Source organism: Anguilla rostrata, chromosome 9 (assembly GCF_018555375.3).
Source record: "Anguilla rostrata isolate EN2019 chromosome 9, ASM1855537v3, whole genome shotgun sequence".
NCBI lineage: Eukaryota > Metazoa > Chordata > Actinopteri > Anguilliformes > Anguillidae > Anguilla > Anguilla rostrata.
This window is the reverse complement of record NC_057941.1, coordinates 26102538-26123060: the sequence shown is the minus strand read 5'-3', so window position 1 is coordinate 26123060 and position 20523 is coordinate 26102538. Positions and strand designations below refer to the sequence as shown.

The following is a 20523-nucleotide window of genomic DNA, read 5'->3' as shown; positions in this document are numbered from 1 at the left end:
GAGCTAATTGTGAAAATCCCACAGTATTGTCATATGGATCAACCAGGGCATGGATGGGCAGTTCCATTCCAGGAGGCCCCGTGAGTATGCAGGTTTCGGTTTCCACTGATAACCCTGTCTCAATTACCTAGCGGTCCGTACCCCACAGAAAAACCTTTCCCTTAGGGACCTCATTACCATAGTGGGACATTTTGTCCAAATGCCAAATCACAAAAGCCTGAAATGGACTCAAAAATCTGACATAGACCTCTTTGTCCACCCCTGATCTAAAGCATTGCTAGGGTGGATCCATTCTCAGAGTCATTTCTGTATTGAATCCTTGACCGAATGATTAATTTGGTTATAGTACTCCCACCAAAACGAGCAAAAAATTAAGGTCAGCTATTTGTTACCATGAGTGCCCCCATGAAGACCTAACAGTGGTAGAACCAGCGTCAATGCTTGCAGAAAAAAACAAAAAACAAAACAACTAAGGTAACTGTAGTCAAACGATAGGTCTTGAGGAGATAAGGTAAAGAAAACATGTGGGTTCTGTTCCATAAACACCTGTTCACCAGAACAACACAGACGTATTTGGGGAAAAGAAATGGAAGAGGCAAATAACCGGAAAATAAGGGTATCAAAGAGCGCGAAGTATACAATAGTTCTGCTTCATAGCAGGGAAAAAAAAAAAATATTTGGACTTCCAAAAGCAGTAATCTGAACTGAACACAAATTAGCAGGTTCACTCGAAAATTACCTTGTTTGCTTTAGCTTTTTGTAAACTTGTAAATGTGCCATTGTGGGTAACCTTTTTGGACATGTTAAAATATTTCAAATTTAGAATTTAGAATTCGCATTTTGTTCGAAAAGGCTCACTATGCCTTGTTTTTAGTAGGATGATGCTGACACCACACATTATGACTTGCTTATTGACAAGTGGAGACGAAAAGAAATGGAGATCTGTTGCTTTTTGTCTTCTGATTTAACATTACCACGTACCTCTTGGTGTAATTTAATGGTTACAGGATCTTTTATTTTTTTGTGTGAAACCTGCAGGTTGCTTTGCTACCCCCAAATGCACCCGCACAAAAAATTTATTTTCGAATTTGCTTCCCTAAGAGTTACGCTTTTTCCTCCTCAGACGTTTAAAATAAATAAATAATGTTCTAATAAAGTTATTTGTCTTTATAATTGACGATTGTACATAAACTTACAAAGTACATAACTGTATTTGACTTAAATAATATTAACAATCGTTTTATGGCCAGGTAGTCATATGACATTTTCCCTTATACCCATTTATGAGCCAGTTGTGTGTAAGCTACAACGTTGTCGTTGCCGTCAATGATTGTAGTGCAGCACTGAAATGGTTAATATTTAAGTATTACCGTAAAAGAGGGAGGTTACAGACCAAAATTCCATGCCGCATCCCCGCCGACAGTAGGCTAGTTTTCCTCCAACTTTTTCTGTCTCTTACTCATTAGTTTACATCCGACTGAACAAGTGCGCTCACAGTTTCTACCGATCTCTCCTGTCTTCAAAACGTCAGACGATGAAAGCGTCACTGAAAAGTATTTGGCAGCTGAAGAATAGGGTGATTCTATTCTGCACCCCATTTATTCTCTTACCTCTCCCTCTGATCATCGGCACCCCGGTAAGCGATATGTTCATCCCATATTCTCGCAACGGCAACATGCTCATCTCAAATGCCTTTACAATACTTTTGGAATAAATACATTTCTTTATCCCACCGTTAGGGGAATCGAAACAACTTTTATGTTTTAAAGATACCAATATCTGTTGATCTTTCCTATTGTAAACTGTTCGTGTTTCTGCTAAAATTCCAAATAATGTTTCAGCTAATTTAACACGAAAGTTAAAGGAAGAAAATCACATAGCCAACATTGCACCATAGCCTACGCCCCCTTGAACACCTGCTCTGAGTTTTGCTAACCATATACTGTATCATTTTGAAGACTAAGCTCAACTGCATGGATTGGCATATGCAGTGAAACGCGAGCACGATCAAATTCTTATCGATTTTACCTTAATCGGGAAATGTGAGGAATATGACGGATCTTACTCATTTGTTGTTCGCCGTAGCGTCAGTACAATACGTCAAAATGTAAGTTTGGTAATTAAAATATTAAATCGTATGGTCGCAACTCCCTATCGTCAGTCTACTGAAACATTCCTGCATGTCTTTGGAGTTTGCAGGCAGCGTACAATACCTCGTACCAACCTCTTGTTGTTTTAACCCTTTGTTGTCGGCATGACAAGAGATTCTGGGCCCCACCGTGGGAAACTGATGGCCGAAAGCCCCCCAAGGCTTCTGATCACTCACGCAGCTTTCCTAGTCGTTTGCTGGTGTACTTAAACCGGTCAAACTAGTTGTCCATTCGTTCGATTTTACACCGCCCAGTTCGTTCTTTCTTCCGCAAGTTTCAATGAAGATAGCGAATCCATACAGTGTCCAAGTTTCTCTATTTAAAACAGGGTTACGCAATCCTGTTCCTGGACAGATACCGTCCTGTAGGTTTTTATTTCAACCCTAATTTGGCACACCTGATTCTACCAATTAGCAGCTGAATGAGCTGCGCTTTGTCAGGGTTGGAGTAAAACCCTTCAGGACAGTATGTTTCCAGGAACAGGGTTGGGCAGCCCTGACTTAAAAGTTAAAGCGAGGGTCGTTCATATTAATTACTGCAGTGGTAGTGGATATGTTCAGTACCTTTCCAGAGAGTTGACAAACTGTACAGTTCCATACTAATAGCAATGATTGTATTGACTAAATGATCAAATAGCCAATCAGGTCATTTTCAACCTTTGAAATTTGTCAGTCTGACTTGCAAAGTGGTGCCTTACCTCAGTTCATCTTCTGGAAAGAGACGTTTTTTTCTCAGAACTGAGTATACTGACACGTGTGCAGTATTGATACTGGAAATATCGATCTCTCTTACTGGGTGACCCATAGCCTAGTTGTCAAGAAACAACTTTTTTTTTTTTTGCATCATCCATTCACACTTTAAACATTAAAAATAAAAAAAAATAAAGTGGCAATAGGCATCTAGCATATGATTTGAGTATTCAGTGTCTAGAAAATTGTGATTCCCAGGCTGAATACTGAATACCCCCCCCCCCCCCCTCCGGCTTCCAGGTCAGACCAGTCCTTTAGACTTTAAACCTGAGGAAACACCAGAGTGTATTTCGGCATTCAAACATTAGCAATTTTGGATCACCCCTAACCCCTTTACCTCAGTGCCCTTTCCCACCATGCCATTCAATTGGATCGATCATGAAGAACCTAGCTACAAGGCGAAATAGGTTTCTGTTGAAAGTTGAGTCACAGTCAGAGTGCCATATAAGACCTCATATGCTTGCAGCTTTGGAGTGGTGGAGCATGGAGAGCAATCACGCCGTGGCTTATCTAAGGTGTGCTTTCATCTTAGATGCATCTCTTGCGCAACCAGGTGATAGTGATTGGCTGAAGTTTGGTTGACTAGCTGTGATTATAACATGAACGCGCATTCAGATAACATGGCACTTTCTCGTGATGTTTACAGCATGTTGTCAATGTTGTGAGAATGGCATGTCCATCTTTTTGAGACTGGTCACTGGATAACAGAGTGTACTTTGCTCCTTCTTAAATGTTAACAGCTCAGACACATGCTTTGCCATCACTTTCTCTTCAGGAACCATTGTTTTCTTTTCACACGCTTTAATAATGTGCAGGCAAATTCAGTTAACATTCAATTGGTCTGCCACAGAACTGACATTTACCAAAAATAGTGTTGTTTGTTATGCTTAGAAATAACATGATAACACATTTCTCGCAGGGTACAATTTGTCATCCACACAATTGAATATTTCTCAAAAAACTCTGTGGTGTGTGTTTTTCTTGGACGCCCCTTAGTGTTAACTGTTGTTGTTGCTCATGGGCATGGTGTGGTGGAGAGGGGAGTTGCTAGTTTTAACCAATCTCTTGCGAGTCAATCTAATGTTCCTTCATACCATTTACAGCAGGGCTTTCCAACCTTGTTTCTGGAGATCTGGTGTCCTATAGGTTTTCACTCCAGCCCTAACAAAGCACACCACATTCAACAGCTAGACATCTCACTGACCCGCTAATTGGTAAAATCAGGTGTGCCAAATTAGGGCTGAAATGAAAACCTGCAGGATGTTTGATCTCCAGGAAAAGGGTCAGGCAGCCCTGGTTTAGAGTCTTTCAACAATGAGCGTGTATATGTTCTCACTTCAGCGCCTTCCCTTCATTCTTCTATTAATGGTTTGTTTGCAGAGGTGTGTGTGTGTGTGTGTGTTTGTGCATGTGGGATATCATTTAAAATCTTCCTATGCCCCAATAATCTGAAATTAGTCCAAAAATGGGTATTTCTATGTGTGAACTGCATGTGACTTCAGAAACTGTGGTGTGTGTGGGGCACAGCTACTATGGCTAAATGTACTACTGCTGTGGTTCTCATGCCGGTCGATGAGCAGCGGTGTGGGTGGGGGAGGGGGTCCCAACAATGGCTACAGTGGCTTTTATTGTAGTGCTGTGCCAGGGTGGCTGTGCTACCGAGCGCTGCTGCCCATTCTGAGGTGGAAGGGGCTGTTCTTTCTCTCTGCAGGAGGCCGGCTGCGCCTACATCATCGGCCTGATGGCGGTGTACTGGTGCACGGAGGTCCTGCCACTAGCCGTCACCGCCCTGCTGCCGGTCATACTGTTCCCCATGCTCGGCATCATGGAGTCCGAAGAGGTGAGCCAGCGCTGCTGCATTTCTTCAGGATTTAAAAATGAATACGGTGGGGATTTGATTAAAAAGGCTGAAAAGAAATGCATTACATAATTCCTGGATGGAATAGCTTACTGGAACTTACAGTGGAAAGAGAGACCTGTCTCTAGGCTCTAGAACCAGGCCTGAAAAAGTGCTGGATGCACCTTGCACTGTAACACAAATGACAAACCTGTTTGTGCTGAATGGCCTGTTCTCATTTTTTAGTTTGTTATTCTTTTCATTTCTCCAGCTTTATTTGCTAAGTAAGCATTCTCACCCTGGACACTGCATTGTGTTATGTAACACATTTTACAATTTTTTTGGGAGAAATTGGTGAAAGTACTGAGGATACATAAGCAGTCACTTCAGGCTCATGGTCAGCAAGTCTAGAGTCCCCTTCCCTAACTGATACAGTTCACTTGGTTATTCTGTAACCTCATAAAGCAGAAACAATATTTTTCAAAGTGTCTGTCTGTGTGTGTGTGTGTGAGGGGGGGGGGTGATTTTTGAAAGCATGTTTGTGTTTGTAAGTGTGCTCCTGTGTGAGTGGTGTATGTTTATGTGTGTGTGTGCTCACACGTGTGTGTCTCTGTGTGTGTGTGAGATGTGATTTCTGAAAGCACGTCTGTATTTGGGAGTGTATTCCTGTACCAGTGGTGTGTGTGTGTGTGCGTGTGTGTGCACATGTATGCGTGTGTATACAAGAGCATGTGTGTTTGTGCATTTAATTGTGTCTGCGTATGTGTGTATGTGTGTTTGCATGTGCTTTCATGTGTACATGTGAGTACACATCTGTGTGCGTGCCTGACTTATCGATGTGCACATGTGTTATCTGTGCCTGTGTTGCTGTGCATAGGTGTGCATGCAGTATCTGAAGGACACCAACATGCTGTTTGTGGGAGGGCTGATTGTGGCCGTGGCCGTGGAGCACTGGAACCTGCACAAACGCATTGCCCTCCGGGTGCTGCTCATCATAGGGGTGCGGCCAGCGCTGTGAGTGGCCAATCACACCGCAGACAGATTGACTGACAGACAGCCTGGAAGACAGTATTGCATAGCAACAGAGAAAAGGACAGGGCAACACAGGGAAGGAGAACACAAAGACAATCTGCTAGGAGGAATTGCAATTGCTGATAGTATGCTTAACTTTATATTGGATGAATGGTGCAATGTAAAAAAACAACCACAAACAATAGGTGTGGGTATATTCACTAAGACTAGGTTTATGTAACTGAGACCAGTTAGATGTGCTGTAAATGCAGTGGTTCCCCAACGTCTCCTTGGAAACCCTCAACCGGATTCAGATTTCAAACCAGTCGAAAGCAGTTTTGCTGTATCTCCACAGTAAAACCGGATTGGTTCACATTAGGAAGCGGCTGTGATATTGCTCCGCCCTTTTATCGATTTCCCCATACCTTGTTCTTCCATCTCTGGATGGCAGGCAGGCTGGTGAACGGGACTAAAAGGCCCCGTTCTTCTCCCCTCCAGGCTAATGCTGGGCTTCATGGGAGTGACGGCCTTCCTGTCCATGTGGATCAGCAACACGGCCACCACCGCCATGATGGTGCCCATCGTGCAGGCCGTGCTGGAGCAGCTCAACAGCAGCCAGACCGAGGGGCCCCAGATCCTCAGCAGCGATGAGCAGACTCTGCAGCCTGAGGGAGAGGACAAGCAGCTCGCCAAGCAGCCCGGCAAGCAGGCCGACGGGCACGGTGAGCAGGAGGGGAGCAGGAGTGGGAGCGGGAGGGGGGCGGTGTTGGTAGGATAATGCAGGAATGTAGTTGAGGCGGGATGTAGGGGGTTTCCAGGAACTGACAGGCACCTTCGATCGGGAGGAAACAGAAGCAATGCATTTTCCCCTCTACTTCCCTCCTCAGGCTTGTCTCCTTAGCTGTCTGTCCCTGGCTCTTTCTCACACTGTGCTGGTGAGCAGCCTCTCTCGCTTACTCCCTCTCTGTCTCACTCTCCACAATCTCTCTCTCTTCCTCCGCAGTGGTGGTGAAAAATGGTTTTCTCACTCTCAATCTCTTTCTCTCACTGAAATTCAATTATGCTTTTTTGACACGACCATACAAAGGCATAACATTGCCAAAGCACCAATTATATGAAATATAAATAAACAGTAACTATTATATAAATTACAAGACAATCATATTTACTTGTTAATTACCAGCTTCTAAATTAAGAACATTTGAGAAATAATAATTATACTCATTTTCCCTCTCTCTCAATTCAATTCAATTCAATAATGCTTTTTCCCTCTCTCTCTCCCTCTATCTTTCCCCCTCCCTCCTTTTTTCTCTCTCCCCCTCTCTCTTTCCCCCTCTCTCCCCCTCCCTCGTTCTCCCCCTCCCTCTCTCCCCCCTCCCTCTCTCTCCTCCTCCCTCTCTCTCCCTCTCTCTCCCCTCTCTCTCCCTCCCTCTCTCTCTCTCTCTCTCCCCCTCTCTCGCTCTCCCCCTCCCTCTCTCCCTCTCCCCCCTCCCTCACTCTCTCTCCCCCTCTCTCTCTCTCTCAGTGGTGGTGAACGGCCTGTCGATGCTGACGGAGGCGGAGAGGTCTGAGGAGGCGGCGGAGCAGAGGAAGATGTGCAGAGGCCTGACCCTGTGCGTGTGCTACGCGGCCAGCATCGGGGGCACCGCCACCCTCACTGGAACTGGCCCCAACCTGGTGCTCAAGGGGCAGATGAGCCAGTACGTCTCCCTCCCAAACCAAAACCATCTTTTACCGCCGCGCCTGTCGCACGTGTGGTCTCTACAGTCTCTCTTTTGATCTCTGGCATTTCATTCCAATGCTGTTTCTTCTGAAGAAGTAACATTTTCTTTGCCAGGTATATACAGTATATGGTTATATATAGAAAATCATATATATAATGGCTACTGTATGAGATTTTTGAATTGGCGTCATGTTAGCTGATAACCAAAATCAAGTTGAATAGCCTCTGTGTGGAGCTGCCAAGCTGACGTACAGTAGCGTCAGTTATGTAAATTTGAAGAGTTCATCTCTAAGGAGAGTGGAGGATAGATCACGCTGCACAAGCACTAATTAAATATTGGATTATCTGCGGTCAGGGCAAATTAAGCAATCTGCAGAGCCTCCTCAATTAATAACCCTTTATTTCACTGAACTCCGTGACTGACCTGGCAGGAACCCATGTCTGATTTGAACCTCCTATGAGGAGAGCACATGCATCATCTGATCCATGCTATTTGTGGAATATGTATTGAAAAGATCTTCCTTATAATAAATGAATATTGAAAGGATATTGTGTGTGCAATCTGGTTTCCCCTCTCAGACTGTTCCCTGATAACGGCGACGTCATCAACTTTGCGTCGTGGTTTGGGTTCGCCTTCCCCAACATGATCCTCATGCTTATCCTGGCCTGGCTCTGGCTGCAGTTCGTCTTCATTGGCTTCAAGTGAGGGAACATTAATGTGCCTTATTTAATATTTATCCGTGACTTAAAAAGAAAAAAAAATAGATTTTACCCTTTCAAAAATATAACATGCAATTGTATGTTAATAATATAAAACAACATGTAATCATTAACACAATTTGAAGAAAATGCCAAAAAATGTTTTGTGTATATTAATGTTAATGTGTATGTTTAGTAAATGGCAAAGATTACAAACATATTCCGTCCTCTCTGATGAGTAGATCAGAAGTCACAAAATCGTATTATCTTTCAGATGACGCATCCCGTCATTTTAGGACAGCAAAGAGATACTTACCAAGGTTGGGACATCTCTTTGGAAGCACGTGGCATGCAAAAAAAATCTATATTTCAGAGTCAAGTTTCCACCCTGCCCTCTATTTTATTTATAAAAAAGTGAAGACGTTTAACTTTGCCATGTTTATCTAGTACTACCTGGCAATTTTGTTAGTCCTACTGTGGTCAAACAAAAGCTGCTAAAGTCCTAAGCCTTTACATAGACAGAACTTCTAGGTATTCTTTATGTCTGCATTTGTAATTAGAGTTCAAGTTATAATTAAAATAGACCATTAAATGTCAAACATATACACATGAAAAAGTAAAGCAGAACGTAGAGAAAATATAGCTATGCCATTTTCCAGGTGTTCTTCCATCAGTATCAAAACAAATTACCAGGCCTTGTTGACTATTTTCACCACAACATGGTGAAAATAAAGATACTGAAGTGATGGCTCCCTCTCCTTCCTCTCTCTCTCTCTTTCTCTTGCTCTTCATCCCTTTACTTTCTTTCTCTGTCTTTCTCTCCCGTCCTCCTCCTCCTCCTCCCTCTCTCTTCCTCTGTCTCTCTCTCTCTCTCTCTCTCGCTCTCTGCATTGCTGTTGGCTGTCCAGCTTTAAGAAGACGTGGGGCTGTGGCGCAGTGAAGTCGGAGAAGGAGATGGCAGCGTACGGCGTGATCCGTGAGGAGCACAGGCGGCTGGGGCCCATGTCGTTCGGCGAGATGAGCGTGCTGTCGCTCTTCACCCTGCTGGTGGTGCTGTGGTTCACGCGCGACCCCGGATTCATGCCCGGCTGGGCCACACACCTCTTCCGCTCTGACGCAGAGTACGCACGCGCACGCAAGCACGCACGCACACACACGCGCGCACTGGCAAACCCACACACGCACACACACACAAACGCATGTATGCACGTACGCATGCACACACACAAGCACGCACACACACGCGGACACTGGCAAACCCACACACACACACACACACACACACACACACAAACGCATGTATGCACGTACGCACACATGCAAGCACGCACACACACGCGGACACTGGCAAACCCACACGCACACACACACACAAACGCATGTACGTACGCATGCACACACTCACACATGCCCACACACACACACATACACCCTGGCAAACCCACACATACATGCACACACGCATAGGCGAACAAACACACGCACACACACACATACAACTCACCATCCAATCTTGCATTGAGGACAATTCAGGACAATTGTATACCCAAACACACAGGCTCCAATCGACCACATATACATCTGTATCTATGGCCAGTTCTCAACTCAACTTCCTCTCTTTGACACACACTTCACCTAACCCCACTGCATACACAAGTTCTGAAATCCAGACGAAGGCAAACAGAAGTGAACTTGCAAGCAAACACGTATGCGCGCGTGCACAAATGAATGCATTTTCTTGTTTTTGTACTATGGAATCACAAGCACCCTGACCTCAAGCACAGAGCAGACAGTGTCCCAGCTGTTATCAGCTGCCTCAGCCAATGGCTGCGAGTGTTCTTATCTTCAGGTCAAATGTCCAGAATTTTGTGAATGGGATGAGAATTGGAGACAAATAACGCGAGTACACTATGTGCCACAATGTGCAGTCAAAAGTGGCACGAAGACTTTAGCTATTCCTATCACATGATACCCACCACACAGCAACACATAAACAGAGTGAGGGCTGATCTCGATGAATCAGGATAGCACAGGGACCTGGGACTGAATTTTGACCCTCTGCAGGTACGTCACAGATGCCACAGTGGCGGTGTTTGTGGCGGCACTCCTCTTCGTCCTCCCCTCCAAGGCTCCCCGCCTCTGTTTCCGGTCCAGGAGCTCGGATAGAGGTGAGCCATGGCATGTGCACGCACGCGCACACACACACACACACACACACGTACACACACATGCATGCTCAGGGCAGTTACACACACACATACACCTGCTCAGGACAAATATATGCGCACATACATATATAGAACCCACAATCACACAAACATGCTCAGGATAATCAGACATATATAGATATAAACACACAATGGGAATGGCCATATATTCACACACTCACAACACATATATACACACACTCTCACACACATTCAGGAAAATAACACACACACAGTTGATAGAAAAACTCAGTCACAATGAGAGTGGAATTCTATTTATTGAGAGTATCAGTTGTTTGCATTTGGGACTTTGTTTTATTCAGTAAAGGGACTCTGCTAACCATATTGAAAACCTGGGGAACTTGAGTTTAAATTGTAGTCTTGAATAGTGTGCAGAATAACAAACCATTTTGCCTGAGAAGGCAGTTAAACAATCTGGATTTGATGTAAAGACTAGTGTTAGAGAGTGGTTCTGCTCTCGCTCCATCACAGAGGCCCAGCCACCCCAAGCTGCTTCCCCGGCTCTGCTCACCTGGAAGGTGGTCCAGAAGAAACTCCCCTGGAACATCGTGCTGTTGCTGGGGGGAGGGTTTGCCTTGGCCGAAGGCAGCAAGGTGACTGGCAGGGGGAGCGGGGCTGCTTGCCGTCAGTAAACTTTTTGTGCGTCAGTGCTTTTAGCTGCAGTGGTGCGTGCGCGGGTGTGTGTGTGCACATGTGTGTGCGTACGCGCGTGTGTGTGCGCGCGTGTGTGTGCTCGTGTGTGTGTGTGTGTGTGTGTGTGTGTGTGCGCGCGCGTGTGTACCTCTAGTAGTGGTTGTGTGTGTGTGTATTTGTGAGTGCTTGACTGTGTGCCGCTCCTCTGTGACGAAGTGTCTGCTGCCTCTCTCTCCAGGTGTCAGGTCTGTCCAAGTGGCTGGGAAACCAGATGACTCCCCTCCACACTGTCCCTACCTGGGCCATCGCCATCATCCTGTGCCTCCTAATCGCCACCTTCACCGAGTGCGCTAGCAATGTGACCACCGCCACCATCTTCCTGCCCATCCTTGCCTCCATGGTGAGAGCGCAGCCCTATCCACTCCTCTTAACCCCTTGCGTAGCACCCCCTTTTTTAACACGAGTCTGAAAATGGCATAACCAAAATAGCATGGTTACCATTCTTGAACCCTTTTGACTGCTTGCATAATCCTGGTCTCTACTGAAAGGTGAACCTTGGAAGTTTTAGAGTCAGAATTATTTTAAATATTACTGAAAAGTAATAGAAGCAAAAAGAAAGTGGAGGTGGAAGTTTTTTTCTCACCTAAAATATTTGATACTTTTAGATGCTTGTAGTCAGCTGGTCAGCTTAAAAACACAATGGAGCCACAACCACAATGCTGGACAAATCCTGGTTCAGATTTGATGACAATACCTCTGAGAAGGAGTATTTTGTTTTGTTTTGTTTTTTCTAAGCTATGTCTTTTTTTCAAAAAGGATTTTTGGTGACTCAAAAAGGACACTTGGTAACCAAATGATATTATGGGTCTTTAGGGGTGTAAAATATTACATATATTTTGTATACTGTATGCTCATGGAAGAAGTGTGCTGAAAGGAGCTCCCTTTCCCCCTGCCTGTCACCCTCTTCCTCCTCCCTTTCCCCTCCCCATCCACCACCCTCTCCTTGCTCTCCCCTTGCCATCTCCGAAAGATTGTCGAAAATAACAAAATTTTCTATGTAAATTATGTAAAATGATCACAGTATACCCCTGTATTTTGCCCCACATCATGGATAGAATGTAGAAGGAAACTTTGGTAGGACCCAGACTTGATAGGGGGAGATTATGGAGTCCAGGGTTATTCTTTTATAGTCAAGGGCACTCTTTTGAACTTTGCCTGACCCTGGCAAGGTGGCGCAGTTTGTTGCCTCACAGCTTTTCGGGCCAGAGTCCAACCATAGATCAGTCTGTTCAGGTTTTTCAGGGTCTCCTCATAGTTTCTGGTTTGACTTACAGTAAGCTACCCCTTAAGCTAGCACCTACTAATCACCCAGCTGTCAGTCTGCTAGCGTCAGTGTAAACCGGCGCTACAGCGATCCCTTAGCAACATGACCATTCGCCAACTGTTTTGCATTCTTTAAGAGCCGATTCTCATCTTGACTGCCTCGTCTGAACTCTCTGCTAGCAGACCACTGTGGCGCCAATTTTCAAAAGGACATCAGGCCAAAAGCTGTGTCAATGGCAGGCCATTTGTGGAGAGTGGGCGATGTATGTTTCTTGGCTGGTGGTCTCCCTGAGTTATCGTTGTGGGTGTATGCACTGTGATTGGACTGGCATCCTGACTCTGTGGTGGTCCCACTCCATACTCCATTTCAGCTGGCTTTTGCTCTCTGCTGCCCTCTGCAGGATAGTGCATTTACTGCAGACTGATGGGGTTTACTCACTGGCATGAATTCTTTATATGTTTTTATGTACTGTATGCACCTGTCATCTGAAGCTTGGTAATGCTTTGAAGCTGATAACACCACCACACAGTCAGAACAGTATCTGATAAAGCACTGTGTACCTTGACTGTGGTGGGAATGTTCTTATTCTTTCATTGTTGCATTTCAAGGATCATAAGGTATACACGCCCTCCTCTGTGTACCTTATGATAACTGTGTAACTGTGACAGTTGTGAGAAACGGCATGGTGTGCACAGCATGTACAGCATGGTGTACTGAACGATATCAGAATGTGCTCTTTGCTTACTTTGTATTTTCATGCAAAAAACATGTGGGATGGTCTTCTGTGAGAATGGATGCCGTCACTGGCTACTGACCTAGGGTTGCCAGATCTATAATTTGTCAAAATGAGACACCATGCATGCGCACACATGGGAAAAATTTGGGATTACTGATTGAAGCTTGATCGCAAATCTGGGGGCAGGTGGGTTGCTGTCGGAAACAATCGCAGGGGGTGGGGGTGTTAAGGAGAGGAAAAAATGTTACAGTGGATATGGAAATTTATTACAAACAATCGGTACTATTTCAATCAGTTATTCAAACTTGGAGATTTATATTTTCTAGTCGGGACCACAAACTGGACCTGACCTGTACAAATAATTTGAAAACCAGTTCAGTCCAAACCGGACATTTGGCAACTCTACACTGGCTTCACTGTCAGACTGGGGATTTGGTTGTAGACTGAATCACTGGGTTAGGATAGTGTGTCATTCTGATTACAGCTGAAGAGTAGGTGCACTGGACTATAGCTTGTAATGCAGGCCTGCAACATGAGCCAAATTCTTACAAAGCCTTGCAGCGCACTAAGCCACAAAATGCCTGGATGGCCGCAGCTCGCACGTAGAAAAGGGCACAGTGAAAGGAACCAAAGAGTGAAGCCAATCCAGCGTGTGAACTGGTGGCACAGGGTCAGACTGCGGAGGTGTCCAGGCTTTGTCTGACCAATGGGACACAAGCTTATGAAACAAATCCCAGTACAAACTGGCCTAGATTCACTCTACTTGGATGACCACCCCCCCACCCTCCCACCACACTTCCCCGTTGTCACCCTCCTCTTCCCCCATCCAGCCCGCCCAACCCTAACTCTCCCTCCCCCTGACATTCTGATGGATTTGGTTGTTTCCTAGGCTCAGCCCCTTTGGCCCCCGTCTCTTGTCCCCAGGACTGACATGCCGTGCTTGGCTGAAAGCCCCAGAATGCCCTGCTACCGCTGAGCCCTACTTGGAATGCTCGAAACGGACGGTGGAATTCTGAGGAGGGTTTATTTCAGTTCAAAGCTGAAGTGGGAGGGAAAGAAATCCCAGTAAGCCACTATTGTTGGGGTAGAGAGAGAGTGAGAGAGAGACAGAGAGAGGTAGAGGTAGAAAGAGAGAGATCGAGTAATGGGAGGACACAGGAGGAAGAGATAGAGATATATAGAGAGAGAAATAAAGAGGGGAGAAATGATGGGAGAGATGAAAAAAAATAGGAGAGGAAGAGAGAGTGAGAGAGAAAAGAAGAGCGAGCGAGAAGAGAGAGAGAATGGGAAGAAGAGAAAAGCTCAATGATCCATTTATAAATGGGTCCTACCAGGGTGGAAGCAAGATAAATCTCCGGCTGGAGTTGTATGCTGCACATGGTCCTCTTCATGCGGCCCGTAACTCAACTAAATAAACCCCCCCACCACCACCACCACCGCTGTCCACCCCCCGTCCCCCTGCCAAATCCCTCAGCAGGTCAGGGCAAACTCTCGACCGTCACCGAGAGCGACCGAGAGACAGCCCTGGCCACGCTCTACATCGCATTCATACGTGAATCAGCACTGCTCTCAATCCTCGTAAACAGGGTGATTACCGCGAGAAAGTTTACAAGACTCTGCAGTTCCCCATGAACATTATAATCCAAAGCTGCCGGCTGCACCCTTCTTCTGTGCACGGTGCAGGCCTGTTCTGCCAGAGGATTTCTGAGGCAGACGGAGCCTGGGTGCTCTGCCAGTGTCTGAATTACACCCTTTATAAAGTGCTCAGTCTAAATTAGAAGCGCTACTGACATCAGAGTTCTGAGTCAGTGATTACAGGGCCATTAAATGGTAAACACTGTTCTTATTTTCCTTCCTTGATGTCAGGTTATTTCCGCAGGGCTCATCAGATTGTTGAATATTAAGGTTGTGGAGGAGTTAAAGAGCAGTCAGACGGTTCTGTCGATTATTTTAATGTTGATGTTCGTCTCTGTGGGATTATAAGCCTTGTGCCAGGCTTAAACCTCTTCACTGTAAGAGACTGCTATGTGCATCACAGCATTAAGCCCCACCCACTGTTCAGGATGTAACCAATCAATGGGTTCTCTAAGCAATGACATCAAACTGGTAAAGAGGGCTCGAAGGCGAATCCAGTTAGTCAAAGTGATTCAAAGTGAGAAACTCTTCTGTGAACTGCCCTCGGAGAATCTGACCAATGTCTAAGCAGCCATGTTGCTTGTGTGGCCTAAGAGTGCTACAGTAAGTGCTATTTACAGGTAAGGTAAGTGTCTTGAGGTTCCTCAAAATGTGACCATCTGGGTTCTGACATTTTATAAGAACAATTTCCTCTGCCCATGCCTTATTGCTCTTCTGTTGTAATGAACATTGTGGGTTTATGTGTTACCGTACAGTCTATAGAGTTGAACATCCTGTACAAGACAGTGTCCCATGTTTCTGCTGTTGTATGTAAGAGTATGTTTGTATGTAAATGAGTGATACTTCCTTTCTGTATCTTTTTAAATTCTGTTTAATTACCTTCTTTTAATTCTATATCTTCTGTCTTAATGAGCCTCGTTTGTGTGTTACAGTGTCAGTCTATAGAGGTGAACCCGCTGTACGTCATGGTTCCATGCACTCTAAGTGCCTCTTTTGCTTTCATGCTGCCCGTGGCCACACCCCCAAATGCTATCGTCTTCTCCTATGGCTACTTAAAGGTGTCCGACATGGTAAGTGTTCAAATCTCACCATGTGTTTCAGTCAGGCAAAACCACAGCTAAAGCCAGTCCACTTTGTAGTCATATAAAACATCATACTCCCAGCCTTCAAACATTTTACAGCATATATAAATACAGAGCGTTCAGATATTTAAAATATATATTGCTGCAAAATATATGTATCACTGTTTTTTTTCCAAAAAGACAGCCAATTCAGTGTATCATAGTATATTCCAGTGTGTAGCCTTATGTAGCAACTGCGAAGGCAACTATGCAAAAGTATGGTTCATAACCACATAAAACCATGGTGGTTGCTGGCGGTATCTTATATTTTACAGTCTAGGGCCAGGAATATACTCCCTATGAGTCACAGTATGAGTTGATATTTAGGACCGAGTTCTCAGAAATGTTACATTACACTGCTGCAGAAGTGCAGCAGAAAAAAATTCCTTTCTTGCTGCTTTGAAACATAATAATGGCTTCTCCTCGCATCTATTCTTAAGATAAAACAGGCCAAACAGTGGATTTACTGTTATTCCCACAAAGTCTTTCATTTCATCAAGGTTAACTGTGATGCCAAATATTTGGCGATGACCTTGTAATACTTGTGATGACCTTACAGGAAAGAGCAAAACTGTTACAGTATTCTACAAATAGCCCATTCCACACACGTGTATCTATGTCACACATTAATCTATTGTCATTATATCGATTGCTTATGACTGTTCTCATAGCTGTATGTTATCAAACTAATTTCCGGGGACTCATATGGTATCTATTGATCACACACAAGCAGCAGTGAATCAGGTGAAGCAGCCACTGTCATGGTGAGGTGCTGTGCTGTCACGACAGATGAGATTTGATATTACTCATTGTAATACTGCAATGTTGCAGTGTGGATCGTGATTATAAGATGGCTGACTTTCATTCGCACAACTCTGATCCTCATGTTGACAAACACCAATAACAGTCTTCAAAGGCAATCAAAAGCCTAGAATCAAGACTAGACACTGAAAGCTCTCTTATACCCACACTAAGGACTTCAACTGAATACACCTGACTAATCAGAAACACCTGTGAAGCCTCACTTAAGTACCACTCACTACTGGAAAATGCAGTTCGGCTGGTAGCTCTGTTACATGTCAAAATTATTAAGTCTTACAATGTTAAAAGACTTAAAAGCAGTTAAAAGGAGATTAAAGCAGTTTATAAAAGTCTATAAAAGATTGTTTTTAAAAAGTGTTTTAAGAGAAAACATGACCAGTAGTCCACTTTAAGATGAAGAAAGAGTGATTTGTGAGCTAGGGCGATGAGTGCTTAGCAATATATTGCAAGAACTGTGCGACTCACCTCTCTGCACTTTATCCTTTTGTTCTTTATATCTCAGGCTAAGACTGGCGTGGTCATGAACATCATAGGAATCCTCTGCATCACCCTTGCTATCAACAGCTGGGGCAAGATCATGTTCAACCTGGACTCCTTCCCCTCCTGGGCCAATGCGACAGGGTTGTGAGCAGGCAGTGTGAAGTCGCCCCCTATGGGGGACACCAGGCGCCCCATTTCCCTGCCCCCTCCCCCGATTGTTTGAGGATGGGCGGCAGAGACCCTGCAGCCTGGCAGTTGGCAGGTACACTGATGGGCGGGGCTGCCTGCTGCATTATAATGCATTAATGTGTCACTGGAAGGGGGTGGGTGAAGGAGGGGTCTACTGTAATGCTAATTTCTCGCATACTGTATGTACACATAAATTAAGTCTATATTGGGGGTGGGGGGAGGACCACAGTTTTTTTTGGGGGGGGGGTTTTGGTCTTTGCAAGATTTTTATTGCAATTTCAGATTTCACAGCCATTTCTATGCAGACCCTAGAGGTAATAACATCCACCAAATATGAGTGCACATGGGTCGTTTTCCAAAATTCACTCACCCCCCAAAAACGTGAGTTTGAAACACTGTATTTCAATTGTACTTTAAATGGGACCTGACACTAGCAGTCCAATCTGTCTCTTTTTTATGAGTACAGGTGTAACCAATGAGGCAGACCAAACAAAAACTGAAAATCTTGCATTTCAAATGCTATACTCCCCAAAGTGCACTTAAAATGCACTTTCTATTCCAATTTGTATTTTGAATCCTTATCTATATAAATACCACAAACAGCCTTGTGCGTTTGACTAGAAGAGGGTATTACTGTACAGACTTTGGCTTTGTCCTCTCCCTTTCTGGTGCGGGTCCCTGTAAAATTCTGTGCGTTGCAGTGCAATCACACTTTTAAGAGTTACTGAGGTGAAGGCTTCAAGGTGAGGAAGGGATTTCATATAATTTCATTAGAATTACACAGAAAGTGTGTTTTAATATATACAGTATGGCTTTTTAAAAAAGATATTTTTATAGCTATGTATTTTGTGTATTTAACAGTATACACATACATCAACATGATATTGCTGTACATGTTGTATATTTGACACATGCTTTGACAAATCAAATATACATTATGTGTATTTCATATAATGCATTTTAAAGATTATCAAGGGCTGAAATTAATTTTTTGAAAAAGTTGATATATTATTATATATGTTTTTAAATGAATAAAGTATTGAATACATTTCTTGGACAAAAAATTGTTTGGTTAAATGTTCCAAGCAGAGACAATGATTGTCCTAGCCCTGCTTGGAACATCCATCCAAATACTTTTATAGGGTGTTCGTTTCTCAGAGAATATTATAAGTGCCTTGTAATATGTGTGTTTTTGCAATACATTCACTAGTTAACTTGGTTAGCCTGAAGTGTCTACATCTATGACCTCTCGGACCATCCCTTACAGAAATGGAATACATTTGAAAATATATTTAAAGAAATATATTGTCAGCATATTTCTAAACTTCACAATGCATTGGCAACTGTATAAATTATTGCTGCTTTAAGACACAAAGCATTACATCACTGTGAAATATATTTTAATTATGTTTTCAAAAATATCTTGTCATATTTACAATGTATTGCAGTATTTCCCATTTCTGTGAGGGATTATATTGAAAAAAATAGAAAATAGAAAATGGAACTACAAAAAGGATGCAGCTAATACAAGTTATTAATATGGGTATGATCTTTTTTCCTTGTTTTTGTTTTCTCAAGCATTCATTCGTACTAGTTTTCTATTATGTAACTCTATTGTTTATAATAATAATAATAAACTTTTTGTCATGGTGGGTGCTGCATTATATTTATAGCCATGTAATCAAATGTAATGAAAGTCTTTCTACATTTACTTGAAACTGATGTTTGTTAATATTGTGCAGTATCACATGTCATCTGATTGAATGCATTCCAGAGCATTCCCCTTGATAACTCTGATATACTTGTCCCCCGTGATTTTATTATTGAAAGTAAGTTGCTTCTTGTAAGTACTATAACGCATTTAAATGAGTTTTGACTAAAACAATTTAGATAACACTTTTTATTAATTTTTTCTCAAGCTGTATACAACTTCTTCATGAGCACAACATGAGCATTCATAACATTATGAACTGCAATTAGTTACTTATGCTGCAAATGACACTACCATGATATGCTTGACACACTGTATGCCTATCTGCAGTTAATCACATAAGCATTTCCAAATGTGTATGTAGTGCTTATGAAGGGGTTATATAACCGTTGTGAAGGGCCATTCATTGATAGTATTACAGTGGTTTGATCATTGGATGCATTACATTTTTTTATCAGTGACTCTTACAAGTGGAATGCATTGTATTTTTGTGGTTTGAAAAATCTCTAAAGTATATTGGAATATTACAATGCTGAAAACAAATGCCAAATCTATGAATGAAATTATGCAGGAAACATCTTGTGCATTGCAATTTCATGTAACATATATCTTTACTGTATGTTCAAGGTACCATATATTTTTTTGAATGTATATACAAAATGATTGACATTAATCATATTTCAAACTATAAGACAGCAATTTAGTGAGGTGTAACAACTAACTACTTGTCAAAATAACACTGTTACTTGATGAGGATGATCATTGCATTTATACAGTGCCTTTACTGCCATGATCTCAGAGCACTTTACAGTGACTCACTCCACCGCAAATCTGAAGATCATGAGGTGTACAAGTCATAACGGGTATATTTCATGATGAACTGTTTCAAGGATTTGCTCAAAATTCCTGAGTCACACTTTCTATGGTACTCATGACAACAATTGTGGCCAGATCAAAAATCCTGCATAATGTTAGGTTCCGCATTAATTCAACAAAGCTGTTTGGTCATATTAAAGTTATGAAACAATCGCGTGAAAATTTCAAGTTAATTGGCCCTCCAGCAGAATGTTTGTACCGGTTTGGCACGCTCCGGCACTACTGTATCCCACATTGCTTGGCATTCTCTAAAATGTGTGTAACCACTGCACCAGAGCACTACGGTTCTTACCCAGCCAGACAGGCAGACTGCAGGCACCCAGTGGAGGCTGGGTATACTTTACTCAGGCAGCCGTGATGCACTTTCCCTGGGTGGTGTTAAGGCCAACTGTGTGTAGCCCATTGGTACTGGGAAGAAGAGGATTTAATCTCAGACTGTAGCACTGATTCCTACACAGAGAGCTAATGCTTTAACCATCCCATGTGGCATCCGGGAGCGTTATTTTTGGACAGACCGGACCAGCCAATGTCTTATTTGCTATCGGTACATGTTTATGTGTGTGTATATATACCTGTATTAAAAATTCCATTACAAGTAA

General features: G+C 43.4%; 2 protein-coding genes across 8 annotated transcripts in view; one reads left to right on the top strand and one right to left on the bottom strand.

Annotated features, from left to right (window-relative positions):
* The window catches only part of LOC135263412 (alpha-2-antiplasmin-like), a 26500-nt gene extending 23996 nt beyond the window's left edge, over positions 1-2504 (bottom strand). For 5 of the 6 annotated variants that reach the window (XM_064351388.1, XM_064351391.1, XM_064351389.1 and 2 more), the window contains exon 1: positions 2225-2504. The gene's annotated coding sequence lies outside the window, so the exon portion shown is untranslated. The remainder of the gene's footprint in view (positions 1-2224) is intronic. The other variant, XM_064351390.1, reaches the window with a different exon arrangement.
* On the top strand, positions 1401-20523 carry LOC135263411 (Na(+)/citrate cotransporter-like). Of its 2 annotated transcripts, none has more exons than XM_064351385.1 (12): positions 1401-1636; positions 4611-4739; positions 5614-5750; positions 6246-6469; positions 7273-7447; positions 8050-8172; positions 9078-9290; positions 10234-10337; positions 10869-10990; positions 11269-11430; positions 15658-15795; positions 17171-20523. In XM_064351385.1, exons 1-12 carry the CDS (start codon positions 1535-1537, stop codon positions 17294-17296), a joined length of 1755 nt encoding a protein of 584 aa, XP_064207455.1. In that variant the 5' UTR covers positions 1401-1534; the 3' UTR covers positions 17297-20523. The 2 variants fall into 2 exon arrangements, with proteins under 2 accessions (XP_064207455.1, XP_064207456.1); XM_064351386.1 differs by lacking the exon at positions 1401-1636 and adding an exon at positions 4171-4267.